General features: G+C 42.1%; 2 protein-coding genes across 5 annotated transcripts; both read right to left on the bottom strand.

Moving 5' to 3' along the window:
• Positions 1–2,795: 2,795 nt before the first annotated feature.
• On the bottom strand, positions 2,796–6,731 carry LOC117553876. Of its 2 annotated transcripts, none has more exons than XM_034227972.1 (3): positions 6,712–6,731; positions 5,826–6,188; positions 2,796–5,207 (listed from the first exon to the last, which is right to left on the bottom strand). In XM_034227972.1, the coding sequence occupies exon 3, from the start codon at positions 5,191–5,193 to the stop codon at positions 4,417–4,419; it is 777 nt and encodes a 258-aa protein (XP_034083863.1). In that variant the 5' UTR covers positions 5,194–5,207; positions 5,826–6,188; positions 6,712–6,731; the 3' UTR covers positions 2,796–4,416. The 2 variants fall into 2 exon arrangements, with proteins under 2 accessions (XP_034083863.1, XP_034083862.1); XM_034227971.1 differs by having other exon boundaries at positions 5,760–6,188; positions 6,712–6,729.
• Positions 6,732–11,106: 4,375 nt separating this feature from the next.
• Positions 11,107–25,675, bottom strand: l3mbtl1b (L3MBTL histone methyl-lysine binding protein 1b). 3 transcript variants are annotated; one of them, XR_004570215.1, is made up of 23 exons: positions 25,168–25,675; positions 23,590–23,724; positions 23,050–23,245; positions 22,724–22,937; positions 22,508–22,637; positions 22,226–22,277; positions 21,872–21,966; positions 21,636–21,740; positions 21,424–21,559; positions 20,741–20,832; positions 20,505–20,656; positions 20,077–20,180; positions 19,712–19,797; positions 19,496–19,606; positions 18,226–18,340; positions 17,906–18,005; positions 17,202–17,396; positions 16,669–16,770; positions 16,517–16,581; positions 16,244–16,416; positions 15,439–15,501; positions 13,083–13,301; positions 11,107–12,487 (listed from the first exon to the last, which is right to left on the bottom strand). XR_004570215.1 is itself a non-coding variant. In XM_034228294.1 (22 exons), the coding sequence occupies exons 2-22, from the start codon at positions 23,698–23,700 to the stop codon at positions 12,359–12,361; spliced, it is 2,526 nt and encodes an 841-aa protein (XP_034084185.1). In that variant the 5' UTR covers positions 23,701–23,724; positions 25,168–25,670; the 3' UTR covers positions 11,107–12,358. The 3 variants fall into 3 exon arrangements, 2 of the variants coding, with proteins under 2 accessions (XP_034084185.1, XP_034084186.1); XM_034228294.1 differs by lacking the exon at positions 13,083–13,301 and having other exon boundaries at positions 25,168–25,670; XM_034228295.1 differs by lacking the exons at positions 13,083–13,301; positions 25,168–25,675 and adding an exon at positions 24,678–24,785.
• Between the last annotated feature and the right edge of the window lie 617 nt (positions 25,676–26,292).

Here is a 26,292-nt window from a genome sequence, read left to right as displayed (position 1 = left end):
GAACACGGGAAATTGCATTCCTGCCGTCCTCTCTTGTGTCATGATGAGGTTCACGTAAAGCACGGTTAATGTATTATATTCAGTACTCGAGTTGAGGGGGGATGGCATCCCCCCTGAAATAAAAACGGTCAAAATCATCCCCCTTCTAAAACTGCCATTCCCACTTTCCATCCTTTATGTAAATTTATCAATGAACGTGGTACTGGTATTACTGGTATTTCAACATTTTGAGTAAAATATTGTGGGCGAGGGAGCACGCACACACGCAATGACATTTTTACCAAGTCACTGACGCTATACTATGCGAGTGCCCTAGAGGGCGCCAGAGCGCCGTGATGCGCCTGTTTGATCGATGCCAGAAGCGCAGGTAACGGTCATCACAATGGCCAAGCAACCAGGAGGACAACGCGATCTGAGGGACTTCATATTTAAAAATACTAAAAATAACATTTCAGGTAAGTCGAGAGTCAGTAATCTTAGTCATTACTCACTACTTTAGTCACCAAAGGTGGAATCTATGGACATAAGCAGCAATAACAACTTAGTTTGGAGTTATACGTTTTTCTCTCGTGTTAGCTAGCTGGTAAGACTCAAAACTGTTGATGAAATGATACCACCAGCACCAGAAGAGCTGAAACCTTGATCAAGAGCAATGAAAGGAGTATCTGAACATCCATAACATGCATGTTGTTTTAGGAGTATAATAATTATCTGTATGCTGGTTGGTCTCCCATCCTCTGCGGGTTATCAGCACAAATTATGTCCCCATATGATAAAATCCACCATCCCTCCTGATTTTTTTTTACAACTTGAGTACTGATTATATTATTGAGGTGTCTCAATATATACGTCAATCAAGTGGCACCTGCTAACGGGGTGGTGGATGATAGGTTTACATCTAAAAACGTATTTTTCAAACATTATTATTTTTATTTCTTTTGTTACTTTTTTTTTTAACGGTCCGCGATCTACCCGCACCACCGATCGACTGGTTGGCGACCACTGATCTACAGGGACATGGCCCCCAGAAGGTTGCTGCTGTAAGGGAAGGAGCATGGGAAGGAGAGACAGCAAGTGAAGACACGAAAACATATATACAAAGAAAGTTAGTAACAAAAGAAGTTATTAACAAAATATTTAATTTCAGATTTCAAGACCGTGTTAAATAATTTCAGTAAAGTTGCAGTATTTTTGCATGTTCTTAATAAATATTTTTGATGTGTTTTGTCCAATTAAATTAAGTAAATGAGTAGGAGAGGAGAGCAGAATGCACGAAGTGTAATTGTTGTAACTAAACGTAGCCCTACTTGTAGTTTGGAGGTTGGTTTGCGTATTTATGTAGAGAACAGCCTTTTTCAGTTTTGTGTGAAGATTTTTGTTGATTTTAATACCACAAAAATAATTCAAAGGACTTAATGTTGTGCTAAAATAAACTAATTAGTATAGCAATTAACTAGTAGCATAGAAAACATGCACATTGTGGCATAGTTTCCTTTGTTGATGTCTGCTCTTGTGGGTAGTGAATAGCCTACTAAAGACCATTGTCTCTGTGTTAACTGATTATTTTGCAGAATTATGTTGAGTATTAAACAATTGCGTGAGTGTGAGGGTATTCAAATTAATTGGTCGGTAAGCCAGAGATGTGCAACTATATTTAACTTTTGGTTTTACATTTTTTTTAATAAATGATTATGGGATGTGCCCTTTTTCTCACTTGAGCCCCTGCCCCCCAAAATGTCTGTGCACGTCCCTGGCTGAGAGGCTGAGGAAGATAAAACAATGGGGAACAGCTGAAAATGTTCAGAACTCACAAGGGATGGGAAGTGGAGTTCGGCCACCAGAGAGATTGTATGTCTCCTTAAGTGTTTGGTAACTCATTCCTCAGTTTTTACGAAATACTGAATGCCAGATGTGGACAAAGGTGGTGGAACATATTTCTCCATCCAGCTAGTCACTGTTTACAAACACACTGCGGTCACTTTTCAGACTAGTGAAAAGAAAATGTCATTTTAAAAAAAAACGTTTTTGTTTCTCCTAATGTGATAATGCATCATTGGCATATTTAAACAATCATTTTAAATACAAAAATAAATATTGTAAGGTCATCAACTGGGAATGTTTCATGGTGTTATCTATTAGTTTTGTTTTGACCCTATCCACCTGCAGTGTCTCCCCTAAACGTAATCCTATTTCTCTGCCTATTAAAAAAATACACCTTTTAAACCCAAAAGGTGTTGATCACAGTTTCTCTATCTCTCTTGGGGAACGAAGAAAGTGCATGTGTCCTGAGTCAGTGCAGGGTTAAGTAGCTTACAGCCTACGGTCCATCTGCTTATATATGTATCTAAGGAGGGGATTTAACGCAGCTATATTCTCAATGCAGCAAAAAAGAGAAAAAAGACGTCTTACTGAGTTATGTAACAACCCTGTTGTACAAGCACAGGGGAGAAACCTCAATGATTTCTTGAAATCTGTGTTGCCGCAGGACTATCTGTGTGTGTGTGAAGATATGTAACAGCCTCTGGTCGGTTTAGTGTCCGACTGAAAGAGGAATGATGCCTCTAAATATGTATTAGGACAAATTCATCTTGCTACTGACAGCAGAAATGGTTAATAAATATAAAGCAATTTAAAGATGTTATGATACTTTTGGAGGATTGTGATGCAGTTGAACGATATTGCATTATACAGACGTGGAGTTTTAGCCTACCCTTATTGATATAAATGGGCTGGACACAATAATAGAAACACATTAGCATGCATAATGCGTAGAATAATGGACCTCTTGCACATAATAACCCTCATAAAAGTACGATTTATTGCAGTAATGTCCAATGAAACTGCATTTTACCTAGAATATAAACTGGCCATTAAGTGTAGACAACAATATTTCATGATAATCAGAAAAAAAGCTGCAGATTCATGATGAATAATCTTTGGTTGCAGCTCTGACATCCTGCAGGGTTCCCTCCTGAATGTAAACACATCAGAGCATCTCTCACAGTGAGAAGGACTCGTGTATGTGTGAGAGTGAGGAGAGAGAGAGAGTGGGATGAAGCTGCAGCCTGTTGCAGGATTCAGACACATCTCCCCGACTCGTACCTGCCACTGAAATAAACATCTAGCATCTGAAAACAGCATAATGTACTGACATAAACCCTGTGTGTGAGAGAGAGGGAGATGGGTGCTGCTTTCAGGGAAATGTGTGTCTGCAAATGACTGTAAGCTTCAGTCTCAGTCGTCATCTGGATGGCAGTATCTCAGCATGGGCCAGAACAACAAGGAAATACTCTGCAGTCCTAAAGAACCTATAAAAACCTTCAGACTGATCCCCTGTGTAATTAAAGGCTGGGGGAGAAAACGCTGGCGATAATTAAAATCCTACCCCATTTACCTCTCAGACTTTTGCTTCATTGGACCCAAAAACATTTCCCTCTGCATTGTATTTGCTCTATATTTCAGCAGCCAAGGCTTGAGCTGGAGGATGGGGGTATTTGAATAAAGCGTAGGAATCAGATGATGAAGCGAGAGGAGATGAAAGGTTGGGATGGTGGGAGTGTGAGGCTTCAGTTACACGACTCACAGGACCGCTTTTCTCAGTTAAACTGCGTCAGGAATAAGTCATAGCAGCCTAACAGGGTTTTCTTTTTTCCCAGTCATTGCTCTTTTCTCTTCTATCCACCATCTGATAGACATTCTTTAAGATCTCGCCTCACCACACTCGAGAAAAGGAAAAGAAACTGAGCAGCTGAATACAAAAAAAAAAGTTGAATTACAGTAAAACACTGAAAGTTGCATGTGTACAGTGCAGCAGCTGGTATTTATAGCGGGGCTGTAGGTGTCGAGTGAGAGGAGTGTGGCCTTGTGCACTTCTCTTGTTTACACAGACACAATTTCCTCAGATAAAGACTAGATTACAGTATGTGTGAGATTAGATAAAGAGTCATTTAAGACCTAATCGTGCTCATCCTCTTAACCAAAACATCTCTAGTGAGTAAATGTAGATGCAGTACATCTGCATGTGTGTGTGAGAGAGAGTGTGTGTGTGTGTGTGAGTTGGTCCTTCTCCCAGCACAGCACCTAAATAAGTTTTCAGCAATGCTCCTCACGTCCAAATATGGTCAAACAAGCAGCGGCTTTTGGGGATTTCAGGCATGGGTGAGTTCAAAGACAACAACATGGCGAGTTGACATCAAACACCACAGCTCTGAATCTTTCAAACGTGGGTGAGTCAGAGAACGATGTAGGACAAAAACACCCTTCACAGACAGTGAGTCAGACCGACTGCGCCACTCGGAGGCACTAAAACATACCACCAAACATTTCATCTGTTTATTGAAGACAGCAAAGTCCCGTTTTAAGTGTGTGTCCGCACGTGAAACCTCCAAAGAATCTCATCATGCACATTTTATGAGTTCAGTGTTGAGGAAGGCCTGTCCGTATGTTGAAGTTAATTTCACTGGAGTTGCAAGAGTCTGAGTACACTGAGGAGTGGGAGATGGAGATGGAGGGGGAGGGAGGGTGAGGAGTCGGCTCCTTGTGGTGGAGGACTCGGGCCAGAAGGGTTGATCTTCCTTCCTTCTCCTCATCCTCTCTATCTCCCGCATCCGGAGGAGGAGGCGGTGGTGACGGCCTGCCACTGACGGTGTGTGTGTTCCTGTGAGGCGTCCCATAGTTCTGGTCCGAGAGGGGGAGTGTGTGGGTCGGAGCGGCCCACTGCCCCCCCTCTTTCTCCTCCCACTGCTCCTGACAGCTGAAGCTGGGCTGCTCCTGTGAATCCTCCCAGCCGTCTCCCCCCTTCAGATCCTCCAGGTCATCGCACGTCCCCCGTCTGAGGACTTCTTCCAGATCCCGGTTCTCGTACAGCAGTGTGGCGGCGCAGATGAAGATGAAGAGGCCCACTCCCATGACGACGGGCCCGGCCAGCTTCATCCTCTCAATGTGGGTGGAGCCGCGCCCGCTCACCACGGGCTTCGGTGGCGAGGACACGTAGCCCGCCACCGCCACAGCCATCCCCACCAGGACCACCACCACACCCAGCAGGAGCCACACCCCCGGGGCGGAGCGCAGGGGCAGGGTGGTGTGGAGGGCTCTGCCTTTCTTCAGGTGCCTTTGGCATGCTGGGAGGCAACCAGGTGAGGACTGGGAGGAGAGGGAGGAGGTGGGGCTGCAGGGAGGGCTGGCTGCTGTCATCCTCTGGCTTCACACTGAACAGAACACAGAGAAATACAATAATTCAGACACAAAGTGTTTCATGCGGCCCCAAAGGGAGAGCACATGAGGTGTTTGGGAGAAGACAGTCGACTGCAGTGCTCACAACAGGAAGTAGCAGCTTTAATAAGGCATGTGGCTCCTCCAGTCCAGTGTCTCTGTGGAGCCACACAGCAGCTCCTCTGAACCCGGGCTGAACTGCTATCAAATCTTCATCATCATCATGGGAATACAAACGAATGACCCCTTTCAGGATCGCGTGATTTGAGTTAACAATGTCACTGCAGTCACAAATAAAGAAGCACATTAGTTGGGTTGTCTGAACTCATGATTCCGTTTCCCCCGGAGCGAGTGAACACTAGGCTACGGGTGATTCAACAGGACGCAAATGACAAATGGCTATTTTATAAGTGCTTTTACGCATGCATCTTTAATGTTATATTATAATTCATGTTGCACCACGGCACTGTTGCTGTCTATAATTCACTGCAGACCACTGTCCGGTTACTTTATCGCAGTCAATGGAAACAATCTGACAGGGTACTTGCCTTGTCTTGGAGGTAAATCCGAAGCAGAAACGGGATCCTCGGCATGATAAAAAAAATCAAACAAACCTGAGTTTCGTTATTCTTCCCACTCCGTGCGTTAAATTCGGACTTTCCCCGTGTTTTCCTCCTCACATTACGACGTTTTTCATACCGTGAGCAGCGCAACAGCGCGCACTGCGGAGCCAGAAATGAAGCTTTTAGAGTACAAAAACAGTCTTACTAACAGTGGTGCAAAGCCACTCTGCACGCCTCCCTGCGCCTCTGCCGGAGCGCCGCTGCAGCCTGTGTTTTCATTTGTCTCTGTGAGTAGAGGAGGGGTCGTGGGAATGTGAGGCTGGTCCAGGCCAGTCCCACGGTGAGCCCGGTTATTCTTAGTGATCACCAAACAGTGAGATACTGACGAAGCAGCCTCCTTCTTCCTGCACAAACCTGAAATGTGTAGAGCAAATGTAACCAGAAATTAATCTCTTTTATAAAAACACTAGGTTGGGTCTCCAATGATTTTCTTCACATTATATACAGCATTATTTTCTATCTTTACAGCAGCCCTGATAATCTCAGTTTAATTATTTAGGGTATGAAAATCAATTCTCAGATGTGTGGATTTTGCTTGAATAATTACTTCACTGTGATCATTTGTTCATGCGTTTTATAAACATCTTGTTCTATTTTGGCTCTATTTTCTATTCTCTTGGCTCTTTAATGACTTGTATTCAAATGTATTTTCTTTTCATGTGTTTCTTTTGCTCTTTGTCTCGATGCTTTTAATGTTTTATGTAAAGCGCTTTGAACTGCCTTGCTGCTGAATTGTGCTATTTAAATAAACTTGCCTTGTCTTAAAGAGGAACTCCACTGATTTAAAAGTGCATTTTACAGGAGATGTACCTTGTAAGGCTTCATGTGACAAATCAAATTGATTCACTGCTGCCTGGGGAAAAGGCTGGGAAAATACCTTTTGTGGCTGTGTAGCTGCAGGCAGCAAATGTTCTGGAAATTGCCTCGTGATGTCACTTAAGGCATCATCAATTCGGGCGTAAGATTACAAGTTTAAAAATGAAACAAAATTAGAAAGAGGAGAGCTAACCGGATCTCTTAACAACTCTCCTTCTATCTGTGAGGCTACATTAGCCGCTACTAGCTTAACACACCCACATGTCTGACTGACCTGTGGGTGTTGGTTGTCATGCATTGTGGGTGGCCAATGTAGGCGTAACGTTTTGACATTCTGCTCTCATTCTTTTTCTTTTCTTAAAAGTTACAATCTTGAAGCTTTCCCTTTAATTCTCTTTGGCCATTAACTTGATTGGCGGCTTTGCTTTTGGATCTCACTTCCCAAATATGCAAACAGTGTGCGCCGCTTGTGTTTCACAAAACATTTTTAATGATATCAGCCAGGGTTAAATAGTGATCGTCAGTTGTGCCAAACTGTACAAAAGTGAAGATTTAAAACAAAAACCTTGTAAAACTAAATAAACTGTGGCATTTCAAACACAATCAAAAGATATTGGTTTATCTTGAAATAACAGTTTTTAAAGGACATAACCCAATATACACCACTTTAGTAATTTTAAAAAGTGAAATGCCATTGTAAGAATCGCATAACTCACGTCACAACCACTAAGCAAAAGGTGGACTTGTGTTTGGTGAACTTTTTACTTTAAACGGACTCCGGCAATGCTTTGAAGTGCAATGTGAAACCCAAACCAGTGTTAAATTGTGAAATGTATTGCAGAATGAGTTTACCACATCCTGGCCAAATGTATCTGGGCCACAGTTTTCGGCAATGTCAACAGGTGTCATGTCAGCCAGCACACAGCTGAGCCCCCCCAGCATTGGGGGGAGGGGGTTTAGGCTTGCTGAAGGGTCAGGTGGTTTGAGGGTGAGCTGGGATGTGTTTTGCCCTATGTGCATGTGGGTCATGTGTGAGCAAAACACAACCAGACAGTTTCCACTTTGAGGCCATATGGCAACATTCGGTCTCACAAAAGGCCAACTTACTGTCATTTCACAGAAACCGTGGGCCAAAACACTTGAAGCTATTTATGTGAACACAAAACAGTACATGCCCAGGGACTCATTACATGGATGGTACTAATGAGTAAGGAGCATTTTGCTTTTTCAGTTAATGGAGTTAGTGGTTGTTTTTATCAACTCCAGGCTCAAGCTGCGTCTTAAGGGTCATACAGTACATCATCATCGTCGGATGATTAATGTAATAAGAAAGAATAAAAACGCAAGGCCTCAAGTCATTTTTCTTCTTCAAACAATTATGTAAATGAAACCACCTGAGAGGTTTAGAGAGGGAACCAGAGACTCTAGCAGGGGTGGGGAACCTTTTTCCTCTCAAGGGCCATTTCAATTTTTACAATATCCTGAGAGGGCCGTACAAATTATTGACCTCTGCTTAAAAAAACTAAAATCACAGCCCATTCACTTCATTCTGTGCAAAGAAAAAGCAACCTCTTAATCCAGATATCTCACCATGACTCGCGCATGCATGCACGTGCACGGTGTGGCGTGACCACCAAAACAGAAAGATATGGACACAAGATGTGTAAATGTATTTAGTTTCCTATCCATGTGGACATGATTTAAGTGGGGGGGACCTAACCTCCTCTAGGGGGGTCCGGGGGGCATGCTCCCCCGGGAAGATTTTTTTTTAAATGTTGAAGTTAAAAGCATCAATCTGGTGCACTTTGAGATCACAATTAGGAGATCTATGGATACATCTCTCAACACCCAGATGAAACAGAACTGGAAGCAGATTTATTTTTCTTTATAAATATTTGACAAATCACTCCCCTTTCAAACTGTATTCTTCTTTATTAATAACAACTTTTTTTTACTGTCATATAGTATTTTATACCTGTTTACTTTATTCTCTTATTTTTTTATAACTATAATGATCATATAAAGATGTGCCTTTACCTCACTGGTTGTAGAAAAAGCTTCTTATATTCGTTAGCATAGCTAGCTAACCAGATGCTAATAACAACAAAGTTATTGACTGTATGATCAGTATGACAGATGAGCAGATCGCCACTGGGCTTACAACTAAAGACACAGGCTGCTTCTCAGGTTGATTAAATGAAATCCTTGCGTCCCTCACTTGCGTCGTTTCCCTGTGTTTAGTCCCTCCCACCAGGGAAGCATGGAGGGACGCAAGGAAACCACGAGAAGCAGGGAAATGAGTTTTAAGAGCAATGGGACGTCCTTTCCTCCGGAGCGTCACGTGAAGCGACGTCCGTTTGTGATGACGCTGCACAGCTGATCGTCTGACAGCAGCACGTATTTCCACACACCCCCGCTTCTGTTAGTACACATTTACTGACACAAACATTTGTATCATCTGTTGTAGACCCCAATAAATAAAATAAGAACTAATTCTCAAAAAAGATAAACGCCATTCTTAAAATGTATAAACGAACAATAGTTTGATTAATATTGATTAGAGTGCACAATAGAAATAAAATAATTGAGAGAAGAAAAAGAGATATGTTATCTATCAAAACCCAGTTAGATTAACATTCATTGGATTGCACACTTTGTTTGTTTGTTTGGATATGTAGTAAATTAACATTTCAATAGCACTTAATGACTGACGGAATGGAAATGACAATAAATGAAAATGTAAAACTTAAAAAGCGATCATGAAAATGTTTACAAAAAATGAATTAAATGATTTTTGACCACTTTGTTGTTCAGATATATCTCATATTTGTAACTAAATGAAACATGAATTGAAACAAAACACGGTATAAACTGAGGAGTGACTCCCGTGAGGTTCATGTATTTTCTTCACTCTGCTCTCATGTCAAGAAGCATCAGATCAGTGCATGCACTGCCTCGTCCAATCAGTGAGCGATACACAGTAAGGGGGCGGGGTGAGTATCTGAGGATTTCATCGGAGGATGGTCTGGTGGTTCCTCGGTTATCGCTCCTCCATGATCGCTCCTCGCTCCTCGATCCTCCGGCAGAAATAAGAGCCATGGGACGGTACTCAAGATGGCGCAGGCAAATCAACTTCCGGTGAGACCGAGGACCGAGGAGCGAGGAAATGAAAATAGTCGACCTGAGAAGCAGCCACAGACACGCAGAAACTGCGGCATGTGTACGGCTCCTTATCGGTACTGCAATTTCTGAAGTGCTGGAGTGGCGTTCTGGTGCTCGCCGTCAGAACTGCACCCCTGTCAGTCGAGACATATACCAAGTGATGACACGTTAGGCTCGTGTTGTGTTCAGCAACAATATGACCTTGGCCAGGAAAAACAGGCACTCGCTTGTTTAATTTGTTTGCGGTCTAGATTTCTTACATTTTTTAATTTTTTGCGTGTGTTTATAAATTACCTCGAGGGCCGTACCAAATTGTCTCGCGGGCCTTATACGGCCCGGAGGCTCCCCACCCCTGCTCTAGAGGTTTCTCAATACTCTAATTTCCCCATCTCTCTCCTCGGTTCCCCTCCTCAGTCCTCCGCTCGCATCTCCCGTGGGCGGGAGTCGGGACTAAGTATCGAGGAGGGGAAATTAGAGTATTGAGAAACCTCTACTGTTTCTTTGAAAGGATGCCTGAACCAGGTTGGGAACGACTGGGTGTGGATGAAATTAGGGCTGCACGATATATCGTGTCGTGACGATAATCACCATATGTGCATGCGCGATATTCACATCAGGACGTGCCTTTTTTTTAGGACTTGCGATATTAGGCAAATTAACTCAAACACGTCATGTTACAATTATTTGTGCTGCTTGCTACATAAGGAAAACTTGCACGGCTCTCATGTCAGGGGTAGGCTACTTGAGTGAGTGACATGCAGGCTCTGCTAACCGAGCTAGCTCAGCTTGTTGCTCTGATAACTTAAGATCCAGACGTCTGTGACTAAAATCCTTTATCCGGTTAAATATAGTTAAAAGAATACCAATTGTATAGCATTAAAGTTCAAGAAAGGATGGTTTGCGGGGAAAAAACGGTCTTTTCTTCAATTCCTGTATGTTTTCATATCGCAATATCACAGGGGGAGGGGGGGGGGGGAATCGCAATGTCAGTTGTTTCCAATATCGTGCAGCCCTAGATTAAATATTAAATTGAAGAGTAAATTGAGCCCCTGCCACAGATTTCTTAAACGTGCCATCACTTAAAGTGCAACAGCTACTGAGCTCTCAAAAAACAGGAACAAAAGTTAGTAGATAGACCTTAAGTAATGTTTGTTTTGTCACACTACGTTACCTAAAAAATGCATTAAGTACTTAAGCCAATGTGTTTTCCCCTTCTGTAAATAATTAAAATGTACAGATAAAGACGGGTTTAGGAGGATGTGTGTGGTGAGAGAGGTTGAATGAGGACAGCAGACAGTGTGCATCTCATTTATTTTCACCCATTCACACACTTTCCGTCAAAGAGCCACAGCTTACCTCGGAGCCAAAAACAGCGTACCATTACCCTTTAAATTAGAATACATAAATAAAAGCCGTTTGCATATAAACAGTTGCTGATGTACACATTCCAACTCACAAAGACACTGACAATGTTTGTTTTGTTTCTTTTTTTCTCAAAATCTTTGTATGAATTGAGGCTCGTATGTTTTCACTGTCACAGCGTCCTCTCCTCGTCGACAGATGTCAAGCCTTTGCATAACCAAGCAGGAGTAAACTCTGTTAGGGAGCGAGGACAGTCTATTTGTAGCTGTATACTATTTACAATGTGAATGAAAATAAACAAGATAATATAAACAAAACAACAGAAAAGCTGTTTTTTAAACATTCATTTTCATGTGCCGTTCCCATTAACAAACAAAGGAGACCGAGATAAAGCGGTCTCGTTCAACTTTAAACGACTGCAAGGTTTCTTGATTGAACATTTAGCCCTTAGCCATGCCTGCCACAAAACAATCCTCTGACCAGAACATAACACGTGGGCTGATGGGAAATTACACCCTTATTTCTCAAACACTCTCACATCTGCACACACAAAGTCTTTACCATCCCCCTTTCAACCCAAGCTTCAGCTCCAATCTAATCAAAGCGTCTCGCCTGCGGGCCCGTGGAGCTGCCCACGCTCTCCATCTAGAGGAGAACAGCTGAACTACATAGTGCTTCTGCTCCACTGGGTTTCACATTTTAAAAACCTCTCGCCCTCCACGATTGTATTTTGCACCTTTAAAAAAAGATCTGTTGCTAAGTAAAAATGCAACAAAGCACAAACGCTCTTGTTCCATCTGCTCTTAGCCCGAGCACCATTCATTAACGAAACACTAAATCCAATTCAAAAACTGTACAATGTTAAGAAGCATTGAAGGTGCCTGTAGTTCTTTTTTAAATGATTCAGTAAACAAACACGATAGAGATCAAGAAAACTTAAAGTATCAAAGTGACCTCTCCCTCGGGTTGATCAGTACTGTCCATCATGGAGAGAGGAGGGGGAGAGGGGGGAGAGGTGGACGTTTTTTCTGAGATGATGACCTCCGCCTCTGTCTCTGGTGATGCTGCTCCGCTCTGTCGCAGAGCTCCACAGACAAAAGCTGTTGTAGCTGATTTGATCAAAAGTCTTCATAGCTGAGTGTCGATGAAAGGAGGGAGCAACTCCTCTTCAGTCTCTGGAGTTTCTACTCTTCGTCTGCGTTCTTCAACATGAGGATGGAGTTGTAGATTTTGAGGGCGGGCCCTAACTTGATGGACAGAATCTTGACGATGTCCGCCTGGGTGAGCAGCAGGAAGGACTCGCCATCTATTTGCTAAGAAGGAAAGAGAAAGAAAAATGTTGCTCCGTATTACTGAGTTTTTACAGAGTAACCAGACTTGTTTAGTAAATATTAACCATCATTAAAAACAAGTCACAAGAACACAGTAATTATTAGTGTTTCTCGCCACCTGGTGAATGTGCTATATTCAACTCTGTTTATGGTCTCTTCCGACCCCTGAGATCAATATCTGGCTCATTTATTCACAAGCTAGTCTCTAACTGTCAATAAGAGAAGTTACATCCTAAGCAAAAAAATCTTTGCAATTAACAAAACTCGACAACCATGTTTTGATATGACTTCATCATCATATGAAAATGCATCGACTTTAATGAATTTTCTTAGTAATAAATGCTCTGGGAATTACTTATTGGGCTTTAATGAACATCAGTATACAACTCAAACTCTACAAGTCACCATAAGGGACTGAATGATCAATGAATGTGTTATTAAAGGTCCCATGACGTGCTTTTCTGGTTACCCCGTCCCCTTGTGTGTTATGAAGGTTTTTCTGCATGTAAACGGTCTGCAAAGTCACAAACCCTCAAAGTACACCCTGTAGCGAGTAAAACTCTAACACAGAAAATACCTGTCTATGCTGCCTCAGAACGCCTCGTTGGAGATTTCTCGTTTTCTTCCTGGTACTAAGTGACGTAACGACGACCCAAATGGACCCATTGGTCCAAATAGACCAATCCGCGGAGCCGTTATGTTAGACCAGTGGTTCTCAAAGTGGGGGGCGCGCCCCCCCTGGGGGGCGCAGAGGCATGCCGAGGGGGGGGGCGCGAGAGACCAGGAGGAAAAATGGCTATAAAAAAAAAGATAAAACAAAGAAATCATAAATTGAAAAATTATTGATTCGAAAATAATATGATGCAGTACTATTACGTCTGGGTCTCTGCTTCATTAAAGCTCGGCTCTGTGTCTGTGTGTGGAACGAGCCATTTTGTGTACGCGAGCGAGCGAGAGAGAGAGAGAGAGAGAGAGAGAGAGAGAGAGAGAGAGAGAGAGAGAGAGAGAGAGAGAGAGAGAGAGAGAGAGAGAGAGAGAGAGCGCACCGGTACCGGAGATCGTTGTTGTTAGCTTCTGGTGCTAGCGAGCTACGCTAATGGATATAAGGAGTTTTTTCAACAACAAAGTGGAGGAGAGTCCTCTCCTGTCAGACTGAGAGACTCGGTGAGCTAAAGGGCTCTCTCAGTGGGTCTCAAACGTTTTGGTCACTATTAATGTAAACAATTATTTTCCGAGGCACACGTTTATATGATCATTATAGTTATACAAAAATAAGAGAATAAATGAAAAACAGGTATGAAATACTATATGACAGTAAAACAAGAATAAAGTTTAAAAGGGTGATTTGTAAAATATCCATAAAGAAAAAGTAAATCTGTTTACAGTTCTGTTTCATAGGTGTTGAGAGAGGTATCCATAGATCTCTTCATTTTGCTCTCAAAGTGCACCAGATGGATGCTTTTAACGTCAATATTTAAAAATAAATCTTCCTGGGGGAGCTTGCCCCCGGACCCCCCTATGTGAGGTCCACACACCACCTATAAAATTAGCACTTTACCCCTGCTTACACCTATATGCCGTGAGCTGATTATCGAGCCTTCATTGTAACAGTCGCGGGTACATTGTGTATATGCGTGGGGAATGTTGCAGTAGAAAATTCCTCTGTAGCGCCTGGTACATTAATGGGAAACCTTATATGTTTGAGCACCCTCTATGAAACGTCAAGCTACCCCACAGCACCCCCAAAATAAATATCTGGTGCCACCACTGAGCCTGACTATTAGTGTTGGGGGGGGGGGGGCCTGAATTTTTTTTTTCTCCAAAGGGGGGGCCTGACAGAAAAAGTTTGAGAACCACTGCGTTAGACCAATCCGCGGACTTCCTCACACACACTCAATCTTTTCTCAACGGGAGCTCCGGGGATTTCTCAGCCTGAGACGGCGGGACGCGGCAAGGGTGTGTGTGTGTGTGTGTGCTCGGGCTGGTTTCGCCGAGCCCACGCAGCAACCAGGAAACCACACCAGTAAGCCAGCTCACACTGTCCACTCCTCGCAGCAGCGAGCCGCCAACACGGCACCCAGACCCCACGCAGCATTCTCATCTGTTTGTCATTACTGGTGTCATTTTCTGGTTGCTAACGCCATTGTAACACATAATCACTGATGTTCCGCTGTAACGGTGGTAGACTCATCAAAACAGAGTGGGTGAACTGACCAATCAGAGCACACTGGGCTCACAGGGAGAGGGGGGGCAGGAGCTCCAACAAGCCGTGTAGGACAGAGAGTGAATACACATAGTATACAGAGATGCTGTATGAGAAACCAATGTGATTTTAGAAAATTGCACAATGTAAATCTAGACCTCAACAATGGAATTATGATCAGTAGAAATGGCCATGACATGGGACCTTTAAGTCAATTCATTCTGAGAATAAAGGATTGCTTACAGTTTGACTAACAAAGTTTTGGGTAGCATTACAATCAGAAGACATGAGTTGAAGATTCAGGGATGACTTATTAAGCAAATGTAATGAAGGTGGAGGGAACGTTATACAATTACGAAGAGCTGCAAGGCAAACAGACTAACAACTTTGCACACTGACTGGTATGAAAACATATGATTCAATATGGTGTAAAAATGTCAGACCCTTTTTCCATCTGCTTTATGTCAGACATGGGGATACACACAGGTGGCGCCACGGATAAACATTGAATTCATTAAGAGCTTATTGCTGCCACCTGTGTGTCTGGGTTTGAAGTTTTAGCATCCAGCTACTCAACTAAAAGCTGGAAACTATAGCAACAATCCAAAAGAGCACTTAACAATTTAAGGACATGTAGGGCTTTTTAATTAAAAAAAAGTAACAATAAGAATAGAAAAAGACTCTTTATTGATAATGAAATAATGTAATCAGTTGAATCTGAAGTGCTTACCTCTGTTTTAAATATAGCAGCATGTTCTTTACATCCTGGTAAACCTTTGACAAATGTGGCGACCTGATGAAAAAAGGAAATAACTTTCAGCAAAGTGCTCCAGAAATGCTGTCAAACACAAACCATTTTTAAATCTTAACCTAGAAATTTAGTAAATATAATTTTTTTATGATTCATTTCATAACATTCAAAGCCTTTGTTCATGGGTTCGAACCAAGCTGAGAATGTCTTTCGTAATATTTTATGAAAATACAGATTATTATTGTGTTGTATTGTAAGTGTAAATGTATTGTGTATCCTTGTTCAGACAGGTAGGTAGGGGCTTTTTTTGGGGGCAAGCAGGTCAGCAAACTGTTTTATTTTTCTTGCGGTGAGTTATTTAATGGAAATGTTTGTATCACATGAGTCTGAAACAATCCCACGCACCATCAGCTGGAATTTAATCCTACAAACATTATATTACAAATAATTGTGTCATTTTGTGTGTCTTTTTAATCTGCAACTGTGCAGAGATACTGGCTCTGAATGTCAGAACACAATGAATAGACATGCACAAAATAAAAATGAATTCAGCTTCCAAGCTTCAAACTATTGGGAGCAGCCCTGCTACAAATCAGAGAGGCTTGTATGCCTTTATGGAACCGACAGGTGGAAAGCGAGCACCATCTCGGAATCAGAAAGGCTCTGTTTGAATATTCATGCACAGCTTCTCTGAACAACTAGCTGCCTTCATGTAGGGGAGTGAATGAGGAGCATGTCTGCTTCTCATGTGTTGGCGCAGTGCGAGTGTGTAAGCATGTCCGACCTCCTCAGCGCTCCAAGTGGCCACTCGCTTGGCAGTCAGCCCGAGGACCTCAGGCAGCAGCTGGCAGTGTTTGTCCCAGCAGAGAGCCACCCGGTGAGGGGGGGAGGCGGAGAGGCCGGGGGAGAACACTGACTCGTGGAGGGCCTGCTGGAGAGAGATGGCATCTGGAGAGGCTGCGGAAAGAGAGAAGGGGGGGGGAGGGGGCAGCAGTCAGTGGGAGTGAGGTGCTGATTTACATGATTTATCACGTCTCATTTTCGCATTCACACGTACCTTTGCCGTGGCCGATCTCCTCTTTAACGTAGTGCATTTTCAAGTATTTGGGAACGGGAGCAGTTCTGAAAAGACATCAAAACTGTCACTCTCTGACACAGGAGAACATCTTTGACATTACACTACAGCAGTAGAGCTGGATGTGAGGGTACCGTTTGGGCCTGGTTCCATTGTGGCTCGGCTCGCTGGTGCCACCTGCTGGCTCCGGCTGAGCGGTGCGTCCCAAACGCTCAGCTTCCACTGTCACCGGTTTCCTAGCAACACAGATAACCCGATGTCAGATACAGACCACTGGATAGAGTTGCATTTGAAACACTAAAATAAGTTATCTTGGAAGTGTTTTTGAAAAAAGGAACAGTTTATCCAAAAATCAAAAAAACATATGTATGCTCCTCCCTGGAGGGCTATTTATCAGTCCTGGTCATTTGTTTTTAAAAGTAGAGATGCCTGCCTTAATCAAATAAACAAAGCTAGATGGCACTCGGCTTGTGGTGCTCAAAGCAGCAAATAAAATATATTTAAAAAAAGTCTCTTTACAGATAACTTGACCTGTCAACTCTCTATGATCCATAATCTCCATCCGTTTTTTGTGAGCAGTTTAATCTAGGAACTATTTTCTTTTTTCTTTGGGGGTTATCGGTCCCTTTTATGTACATGCTGTGTTTTTAGAGTGACAGCCGCTAACCTGTTCTGGGGGTCTTCAGCTCCCTCGGGCTGTTCTGACATTGTGGAGCTCTGCGTCGTAGTGTTTGTGGGAAAGTCCGGACGTCGCCCACGTGGGTGAGGTCCACTGAGGGCGACGGGTCGTTCTCCGCTGAGGCGATCTGGCAGCAGGCCCTCTTTGTTCAGATTAACATCCGAGTAGGGACAGCTCACCTCACTGCACACACAAGAGACACACAAACTATAACCAGGTCCAAAACAACCCCCACCCTTTACTGGCTCTGCAATTAAACTGTTAGTCTCAGATAGGCTGAAAAAATATATATATCGATATCACTTTAAAGACTCAAAACTCCCACACGCACACAAACAAGCAACACATTTAAACTAAAGGCAGCCCACACAAGTATACATTATATCTGAAATATGACATACACAGTCTCCTGACATTGATAACAACTAATCTTAACTATTAATGTGCTGCTTGAGCAACAGTGATTATAATAAGATAAATACATCGTAAATTAAAAAATAGCACTTTGCAAAGCATATATAAAAGGTAGGATAAAAGGACATTACAACAAAGGGTAGGTGCAAATAAACTGAAAGGGATAAAGAAGAATATAATAAAGTGATCTGATAGGACATGAAGATTGAAAACAATGAGAAACAAAGACAACAGCAACTAAATAAAATAAATCACAATACAGAGTATGTGCTACTAACGTGTAGTGTGTCCCATAGCGAGGTCCTCTAATGTGGCCAACCCCGTTGCATCCTGGGGTAGGACATCCTTGTCCCGGGGCGGTCACTAACTCAGTGGAGCCTGAAATATATACACACAGACACGGGGGATGTTCATAAATCTATGCAAAGAACTGAAGGAAGACCATTTTCCTTAAAGACTTCATACAGATATTAAATGAAGGCAAAGGAAAACTGTGAGTGAGTGAGTGAGTGAGTGAGTGAGTGAGTGAGTGAGTGAGTGAGTGAGTGAGTGAGTGAGTGAGTGAGTGAGCGAGCGTGCGTGAGTGAGGGAGTCTCACCGTTCGGGTATTGCAGTGGGTGTCCTGTTTTCTGGCACCATCCTAAAGGGTGCAGATCAGGGCAGTCCGTCTCCACCCAATAGTCATACTCTGAACTCCAGCCATCAAAATGAATCTAGATGAGAGGACAGTGCATTAAGCAAAATTACACAGAAGTTAACAAGTTATACATGTTTTTTATTTTGTATTACTTTTTATTTATTTATTTTACTTAACTCAAACACTTTTTGACTACCATTTAAAAACCTATCATTGGCTTTTCATCTAAATTCCTGTTGGACATTGGACCTGGGCTAAATAGATAAATGGCATTTGATCTACGGCAATATTTAATTCCTGTTCTTGTTACTTAAAGTGAACCTATCATGCTATATTTGAAACATATATTGTAGGGCCATACTATATATAAAACATGTGAATACCAAACAGTTCACCCATTGTAGCCATCCCTCATACTGCTCAAACCCCTCTTTTGCAGCCCTGTTAGAGTAACACGGATCTTGGGTCCTTAGCTTGAAAACAAAAAGAAAGAAGAGGAGGCGGAGCTAATTCCTGATCAGAATTCTACCGGAGATAAAGTTAAATTTGGTTGTGATAAAACGCCATCCTGTTTAGTATGGAGCTCAAATGCCTTTTCTCTTGCAGGTCACAAGGTGAGTTCTTTTTTTATTTCCTGCTTTTTAAAACACATGTGCTATTCAGTACAGGTTAGCTCTGAGTGTTAGCGAGGCTTGCTAATGTAAACAAAGACGAGATTACGTCCAAAACACGTCAGGCATTGTTTCTGATAGCAACTTTCTGTGGGTCCGCCGACGTCACAGCGGATGGACACGTCACAGCGGATGGAAATCTGTATCCGCTCGTTGTACACTCGTTTTTAAAAGATTTGGGTACGGAGGAAAAGAGAGAGGGTTTTATTTTCTGACGCTGCGTGAGTTCCCCGACGCACCGGGGACACATATTTATGTATAAAAGACATCACAAAGTGCATTTCGCATGATAGGTCCCCTTTAACTCCACAATACTAGACTGGGTTTGAAAAACAAAAGGGATTTATTGTGAAACAACTGTGTCTTTGTGCTATCTCCTGGAATGTCAAGGTCTGTTTTACTTTCTGTGGTTCAATGTCGCAAGAGTTGGCAGACGTTTATGCCATCTTCTTCCTCAAAGTATGATGTTTATTTACTATAAGTTCAAGACAACATTCTTGACGGATTTATTTTGCTTCTGTTTCATCTTAAAATAATGTCGTTGAGTGGAAAGTTTGTACCTTTAGTCGGTGGTCCTCTGTGTCCACTACGGTAGTAACACGGATGAGCATGGGGTTCCTCCTATCCACAGCTTCCACTTTCATCCCAATCTGGAAGCCATGTGGAGGTCGCTGCAAACACAAGCAGAACCACAATCACATGACCATATTAAGACCACTATCGTCCATATTATGATTATTTGTGTGTATTCTTATATTTGCGTGTGAGAACTGTACCGGTTTGAAAGCCCGAGCAGGAGCAGCCTGTGTGCCCGTCTCTTCCAGGTATTTCTCCCATGAGAAACTTTTAGGTTGTTTATATTCTGCAGTGAGAGAGTTAAAAGGCATTAGAGTCTGTCTTGTGACCTTTGGATCAAAAACAACAATCTAGACATCCACAGGAACTGACTTAATTATTATTAGCTTCAATACATTTACATTATTTCTACTTGTTATTTCAAACAGTAGCAACAATATTTGACAAGCATTGATTTGACATGCAAACAATAATTTCAGCATAATGTAAAATTGGTATTAGTATTTATTACTGACAGTGTTAGATTCTGCATTCCCTATAGTATATTAAAGGAATTTATACTGACCCACGTGTGTCTTGGTCTGTGTCTTACCAGCTGGGGTAGTCAGAGTTAGCTCAGCCTCTTCACAGTAACCCACAGGATGGATATATGGACTGCTAGCGTCACACCTTCACAAAAAACAACCACTAGGTAACCAGGAACACAGTAAAGGCCCAATGTTAGACTTTTCTAAATGTGTTCTAGCTGTAAAACGTTGTAGATGTTAATGTTTGCACAATTTTCCAGGACCTTTTGTCCAATTTAAACTTGTCAAGACTTAATTTCCTATATGTTAACACTTTTCCACACCTTAAAAACCCAGGCACAATACTCGTACAGACAATAAACTACAGTAGATTTTACTTGAATTGAAATATACAGCAGTCCTGCAAAAGGACTGGGGGATACCTCTGGATGATAGCCATTCCTCCGGTCTTAAACCAGGCTCTTACCAATAATCATATGTGTCGTCCCAGTTATCAAAATGAATGAGCAGTCGGTTGTCCACAACAGCAGCAATGGTTGCTACACAGATCAACGAGGGGTTCTTCCTGTCGATCGCCTCCAGCTTCATCCCTGCTCTGAATCCAGATGGAGTCACAGACTGAAATAAAAATAAAGCACTCTTATAAAAGCTGATTTTAAGAAACATTTGATGACTTTAGGATTTACAGTGCTTTTAACTCACTGTGTTGAGGCTTTTGAAAAGGTGTTTTGGGGCCAGCTGACCCCTGCAGTTCTTCACATACATGCTCCAATTAAAGTCTCCGTCCTTACAGCCTACAGGACGAATATCACTCAGTTATGTTGTAAAATACTGTACATTTTTCTCAGCAATTTTTTTAATCTAATCTTTGTCCTGTGTAAAATTCCTTGACAGTTTATCCTATTAAGTTAACTTCAGCCTGTTGTTTCTTTGATTAAGGCTAAATTGACTTACAATCTGGGCATTTTAGTATTATGTCAAATAAAGCCCATTCAGTTAAAGTGTTGAATTGTTATTGAGCGTTTCAAACTACTCTAGCCAAAATACCACCCCATGTCTTTCACTCAAGCCCTGATGTTGTCACCAAAACTCATTAATCATTGTGTGCTTCATGTTAAAATCCTGATTTGGCTGCTGCAACACAGGAAACAAAAAGGCTGCTTAAAAAAAAGTGGCTTACGTTGTTCGCCTTCTTTAAAAAAGAGATTTTGGTAAATGTTTTATTTTTGCTGTGACTTTTTTGGTCAACAGTACTGCATGTTAATATAATCACAATAAGTGATTGACAACATCTGGGAAGGACATTTGTTGGTTTCCTTAGACTAAATAAACACTAAAAATAAAATCATGGATAGGTGTGTCGGTCTGTGTGTGTTTGTGAATACCTTTCGGCAACAATAACTTATGCCCATTCTTCTCACACCAGCCAGCTGGTTTCATATCCCACGAGTCAGCATTGGCCCAGAAGTCGTAGCATTCTGGGTAACCATCAAAGTGGAGCCTTACTCTGTAGCCTTGGATCTGAAAGGCAAATGGACTGTCAGATTATTTATTATAAACAGGGATAAAGATAGATGTGTTCTATTAGCACACGTACCTCTGCAACAGATAGTACACAGAACAGAGAGGGGTGGGACGGGTCCAGCCCCTCCAGCTTCATCCCCACCTTAAAACTGTTCCTGCTCTGAGGAAACGTCTGGTGCTGCAAGACAAATGTTCAATCATGTTCAATCACAGATCAGTCATGATTTGGCTTGTCATGGACAAAATAAACAAAACCATCTGGTTTGTAAAAATATATAAAAATTGGCCAGTGTTTATGGGCGAAAATACCTCTTTGAATAGTTTAACAGGAGCAGCGATGGCTCTCTCCTCTTCCAAGTAAGCCGGCCAGCTCCATGCCCGCTTCTTATTGGCTGGGGCAGTCACTGACGGTGGGGCAAAAACACTGAAGTTTTATGTACAGTAGACTGTGCATGAGGACCTCAATCACAATCATGAGAAACATACACATATTTAGAGTCATGTGAAAACATGCCCATAATATTGATAGAACCTAACCAATACTAAATAAATACTAACTGCTATATATACACCCTCATTGCGTCACACTTACAGATTTACAGCATCTTTAGGACTTGTAAAAATAAAGGAAAGACATGAAATGTTATCTTGAGCTGTATATACCCAGTTTAGCAATTTTGGCACCTCTTCTTCCCTTGGTCGTCTTGGCCTTTTCCTACAAAAATGTAAGAAAATGACAAAAATCATTTTTTCAAATCACAATTTTCTCACCCATCTTCAGTGTTTTCTCAAGTTATAGTTGAAGAGATAAATTATTAAAATTGAAACATATTGCAAGACCTCAGTGGTTACAGCAAAACACTGAACACTTGAGGGGCTTGTAGCTCTAAGGTTAGCAACACTGGTTAAAAAACAATACAAAAACGCTAAACATATGCTCCTTACCTCTGGTTCTTCTTGGTTGTCTTCCTCTTCATCACCAGAATCCATATAGATTTTCCTCTTTTTGCGCACACGTTTACCCAGCCTCTCACCCTCAACTGCTTGACTCTCCCTTGCTTCTGCTGGAGACGATCTGTAGAAACCAAACATTTGGCTGGTGTTAAGACAAATCTGAAAGATAACAAAAAACATTAAATGACATCAGGTGTGGGATTTTACCTGCCGCTGGAGGGCTGGGCACAAATAGAGCTACAGAATTTGCCCTGAAGGAGGGCGTCCCGGGGAACACGGCCACCACAGGCCCGGCACCTTGACAGCTCCCCGTTTGTGCCTGTGTCTGCATTAGGGCCAACCTCCACACTGGGACCAACCTCCACACTGGGGCCCTCCATAGTGGGGCCTTCCTCTAGAGACAGAAGCACAGGACCGGGGGCTAGAAGACAAAGCACAAAGAAGGGCTAAAGCTGACAGGTCCAGCATTTAAAGAAAAAACTGCACATCTTTACTAAAACATACTTTTAGGGGTTAAACATGTGCTATCATACCTTTACTTTGAGACGATCCTGGCTGACTCTGATTGGCTTTAGCTGGAGCTGTGACAGTCTGTGATTGGCCCTCCGGTGGAGGAGTGGGCGTGTGAGACTGTGCTGGGTCCAAGGCCTTGCGGTTAGGCTCTGGCTTCTGACCTTTGACCTCCAGGTCTGTGACAATCTCAAGAGTCCCAAACTCTGTCATGCGGAACTGAAAGACACAAGTAAGGTGTAACAGGTATGCTCATCACAGATAGGTCACTCCTAAATTATCTTGTCTCTTTCTGAATCAAGTTACTAGAGGACAGCCAAAATATGAGTCACACTTCTAAAATATATGACATTCCCTGTGTAATATAGCAGTTATCAAGGTTAATGTTTTCTTTCATTATTGTTTTTCTAGAGAGTAAACAGAGATGGTTTTCATTTCAAGCAAGGTGGCCCACCTCATCTATAACACAGAACTCTGCTCTTACAAATCTGTGTCTGATCAGACACTAAAAGCACAAACATTAAACACATTATCCTGGACAGGATCATGAATCTCTCTCGTACCCTGATGTCACTTCCAGGCAGCGTTGCAATACCATCCTTCCAGTCCAGGGCACCCATCATATCAAACTCAGCTCCCTGGGAGGGGCCATCACTGGGTGGGGTGTCGGTCATTCCCACTCCTCTGATATCACCAACCTGCAAAAACATAATAACAGTCACATTAAATATACTCTCAACTGATGCTAAAACACTAAGATGTTCAAAATGTGAGAGGATTAATAGAAAGGTTCAGTCTAAAACTATGACATAAATTATGCCATTATTTTCCGTCTATTTTGCTGAATGTGTGTGATCATCACGGGGATCAGCCCCCGGTTGGTTTTACCTACAAAGTGCTCCAAACTACGAATGCTGTTTGTACATGGACTTGTAAACAGCATTACCAAACATCACAGCTAGATGGCGACTGTGTGCTGGCTTGCAGGACACCATGCACTTCGATTTGACACAAACAGTCAATAATAATATTGTTTTGCTGGTCAACTAAGAGGGAAATGCTTGCACAAACGGCCCCATTATAGTGAACCGTCCTCGGGACTATTGACAAACAGGAGGAAAGATGTCTTAACTTGAAGTTAATCACATAAGTTCATCTTTTCCTCGTTTTAACAGTATCTCCTAAAACCGGCTGTTTGCCTGGTTATTAACAACTGAGAGGGTCACTTGTTTATCATTTTCAAAGAAAACACTGTTTTCTGCACTAACTGGCCAAACTTAAGAGCGTTTTAATCCGACTAATATTACGATATAACGTTTTACTGTTGACGCATGTACAATACTGAATTAAGGAGATATTTTCTGTTTGCATGTAGGGTCATAAGCATGTGAAAAGTAAACAACAGCCCGAGCTCATGTATCTTGGTCAAGTTTGACTTTCCACTTAATACCTCAGTTTTATTCTAGCCATTAATAAAGTGTCTGTAGGAGCGCCCATGATTAGCATTCGTCTTATACAAAATGGCGGAGCATAGGAAGAGGCCACCAACACGTTAAAACTATGTAAATTACTCAAGTTACCCATTTAAACAAATCATGCAAAGCTGCTACACGTCGAACAAAAGCAAATGCTTGCGGTGTAATTTCCTGACTTTGTGTTTTCCGTCACTCGAGTTATTTTCTTCACTTTCCCCTTGTCACGGAATGTCAGCCCAGGTTGCTAGCTAGCGCTGACATGAAGCTAACAGTCAGCTAGCTGCACTCCGTTCAACTGAACTGAGGTTTGCTAGACAGCTAGCCCTAGCATTGTGACTGGATGCTGCCAGCTAAGGACAATCTGTAATAAATAAGTTTCCCGGTTAATAACAATAGGAAAACGCATAATGCAAAACACCAATATTTCGCACAATATCACACACACTCACAATAACATCACGCTAGTGTTACGAGCTTCAACATTGTTGCTTGATTAATTTCTTCAATAGAAACTTGAAAAAAACCGATTTATTCTCGCCGTTTTAAATCAGAGTGGAAATAACGTAAACTAATAAGCAAGACGAATGCCGCTTTTCCCAAAGTGTGCCAATGCTAATAACAATAAATTAGTATTAAAGGCAGTATTGTTTAAAATGTGGAACTCACCTCGTTTCTGTTTTAACTCTTATTTAGAGCTGCTGGATAGAAGGATGCGCATGCGTGCAAGATGCGCTGCCTGACAACTTTGGGTCTCGGAAAAGTTCAGTTTACTATCGCTGGTCAATACTAGGCCTGTTTACACTTATAACACGCCCAAGAACTCTGTTCAGTTCCGATATAACGATTTCTACCGATGGACTGAAGCTTATATCCCCGTTTTGCTCACAACTGCCAAAGAAGTAATTCCCTAAAGAAGTACGACAGTGTATCAATGAGCGCGGGGACCGCAGTGTGTTCCATAACCGATGAGGAGCGGTTCCCTGTCGTTAACTGGTGTTACAGTAAACCCTACCGTAAAACAGCTGATTTGTGTAGATGCAGTCCGAGCACAGGCGATAATCAGTTTAAATACGGCGCTGCTAACTGTAGGATTAAACACTCAGGCCGGTAAAATCAACCGAAGTGACATTTTCTAACCTAAAAACGACCTAAAAAAACGTTACTACACAAGACGTTGCACTAGTTTGGCTCTTAAAACATATCCAGTTATGTCGGCTGGTGCGTATGAGAGCTGTCCCCTGCAGTAACGTTGAAAGAAGTCGGAAGGATAAAGACACACACTGAGTTTAGCATAATAAAACCCGTGTGTTATGCCAAATGACTACTACAGGGTTACATTTGTCCGGAATGTAATATCGACAAAGCCAGTGTATCAGACTGTGTGTATGATCACCTACAATTTGCATCAGTAGGCTACTGGATGATAGTTTTGGTATTTTTTTGTGGCAGTCCAACAATTTAATTAAATAATACGATTACTATGGGCGTGTATTCCTTCCTATGGTTTTTAGGATTAATTAAAAGTATTTTGTGGGTCGGTTATGGTAATGTTGAACCATATCATCTCCTCCTGCAGTATTCAATCCCTCCCACATAGGGCGGTTATGGTTTCTCCGGTGTGTAATAAAGATACAGATTTTATGGGCCGATTTAGCCATATTTTTTGATGAAATACACTCCGTCTACACACAAAATCGTCATAGTTTGCGAGACCATGCTTACCCTTGTTAGCAAACAGTTATATTGAGAGAAAAGTCTTTATTTCTGTCAACAAAGGCCGCCCAGATATGA

Source organism: Gymnodraco acuticeps, unplaced genomic scaffold, assembly GCF_902827175.1.
Source record: "Gymnodraco acuticeps unplaced genomic scaffold, fGymAcu1.1, whole genome shotgun sequence".
Taxonomy (NCBI): domain Eukaryota; kingdom Metazoa; phylum Chordata; class Actinopteri; order Perciformes; family Bathydraconidae; genus Gymnodraco; species Gymnodraco acuticeps.
The sequence above is the reverse complement of the archived record's forward strand: the minus strand, read 5'-3'. Positions and strand labels throughout refer to the sequence as shown.

Coding starts and splice junctions, on each gene's coding strand:
- LOC117553876 (XM_034227972.1), bottom strand. CDS start 5,193: ATGACAGCAGCCAGCCCTCCCTGCAGCCCCACCTCCTCCCTCTCCTCC.
- l3mbtl1b (XM_034228294.1), bottom strand. CDS start 23,700: ATGACCGACACCCCACCCAGTGATGGCCCCTCCCAGGGAGCTGAGTTT. Junction 21,967..22,225: donor TGCCAAAATTGCTAAACTGG/GTATATACAGCT, acceptor CCCCACCGTCAG/TGACTGCCCCAGCCAATAAG. Junction 20,657..20,740: donor TTTTCAAAAGCCTCAACACA/GTGAGTTAAAAG, acceptor TTTTTATTTCAG/TCTGTGACTCCATCTGGATT.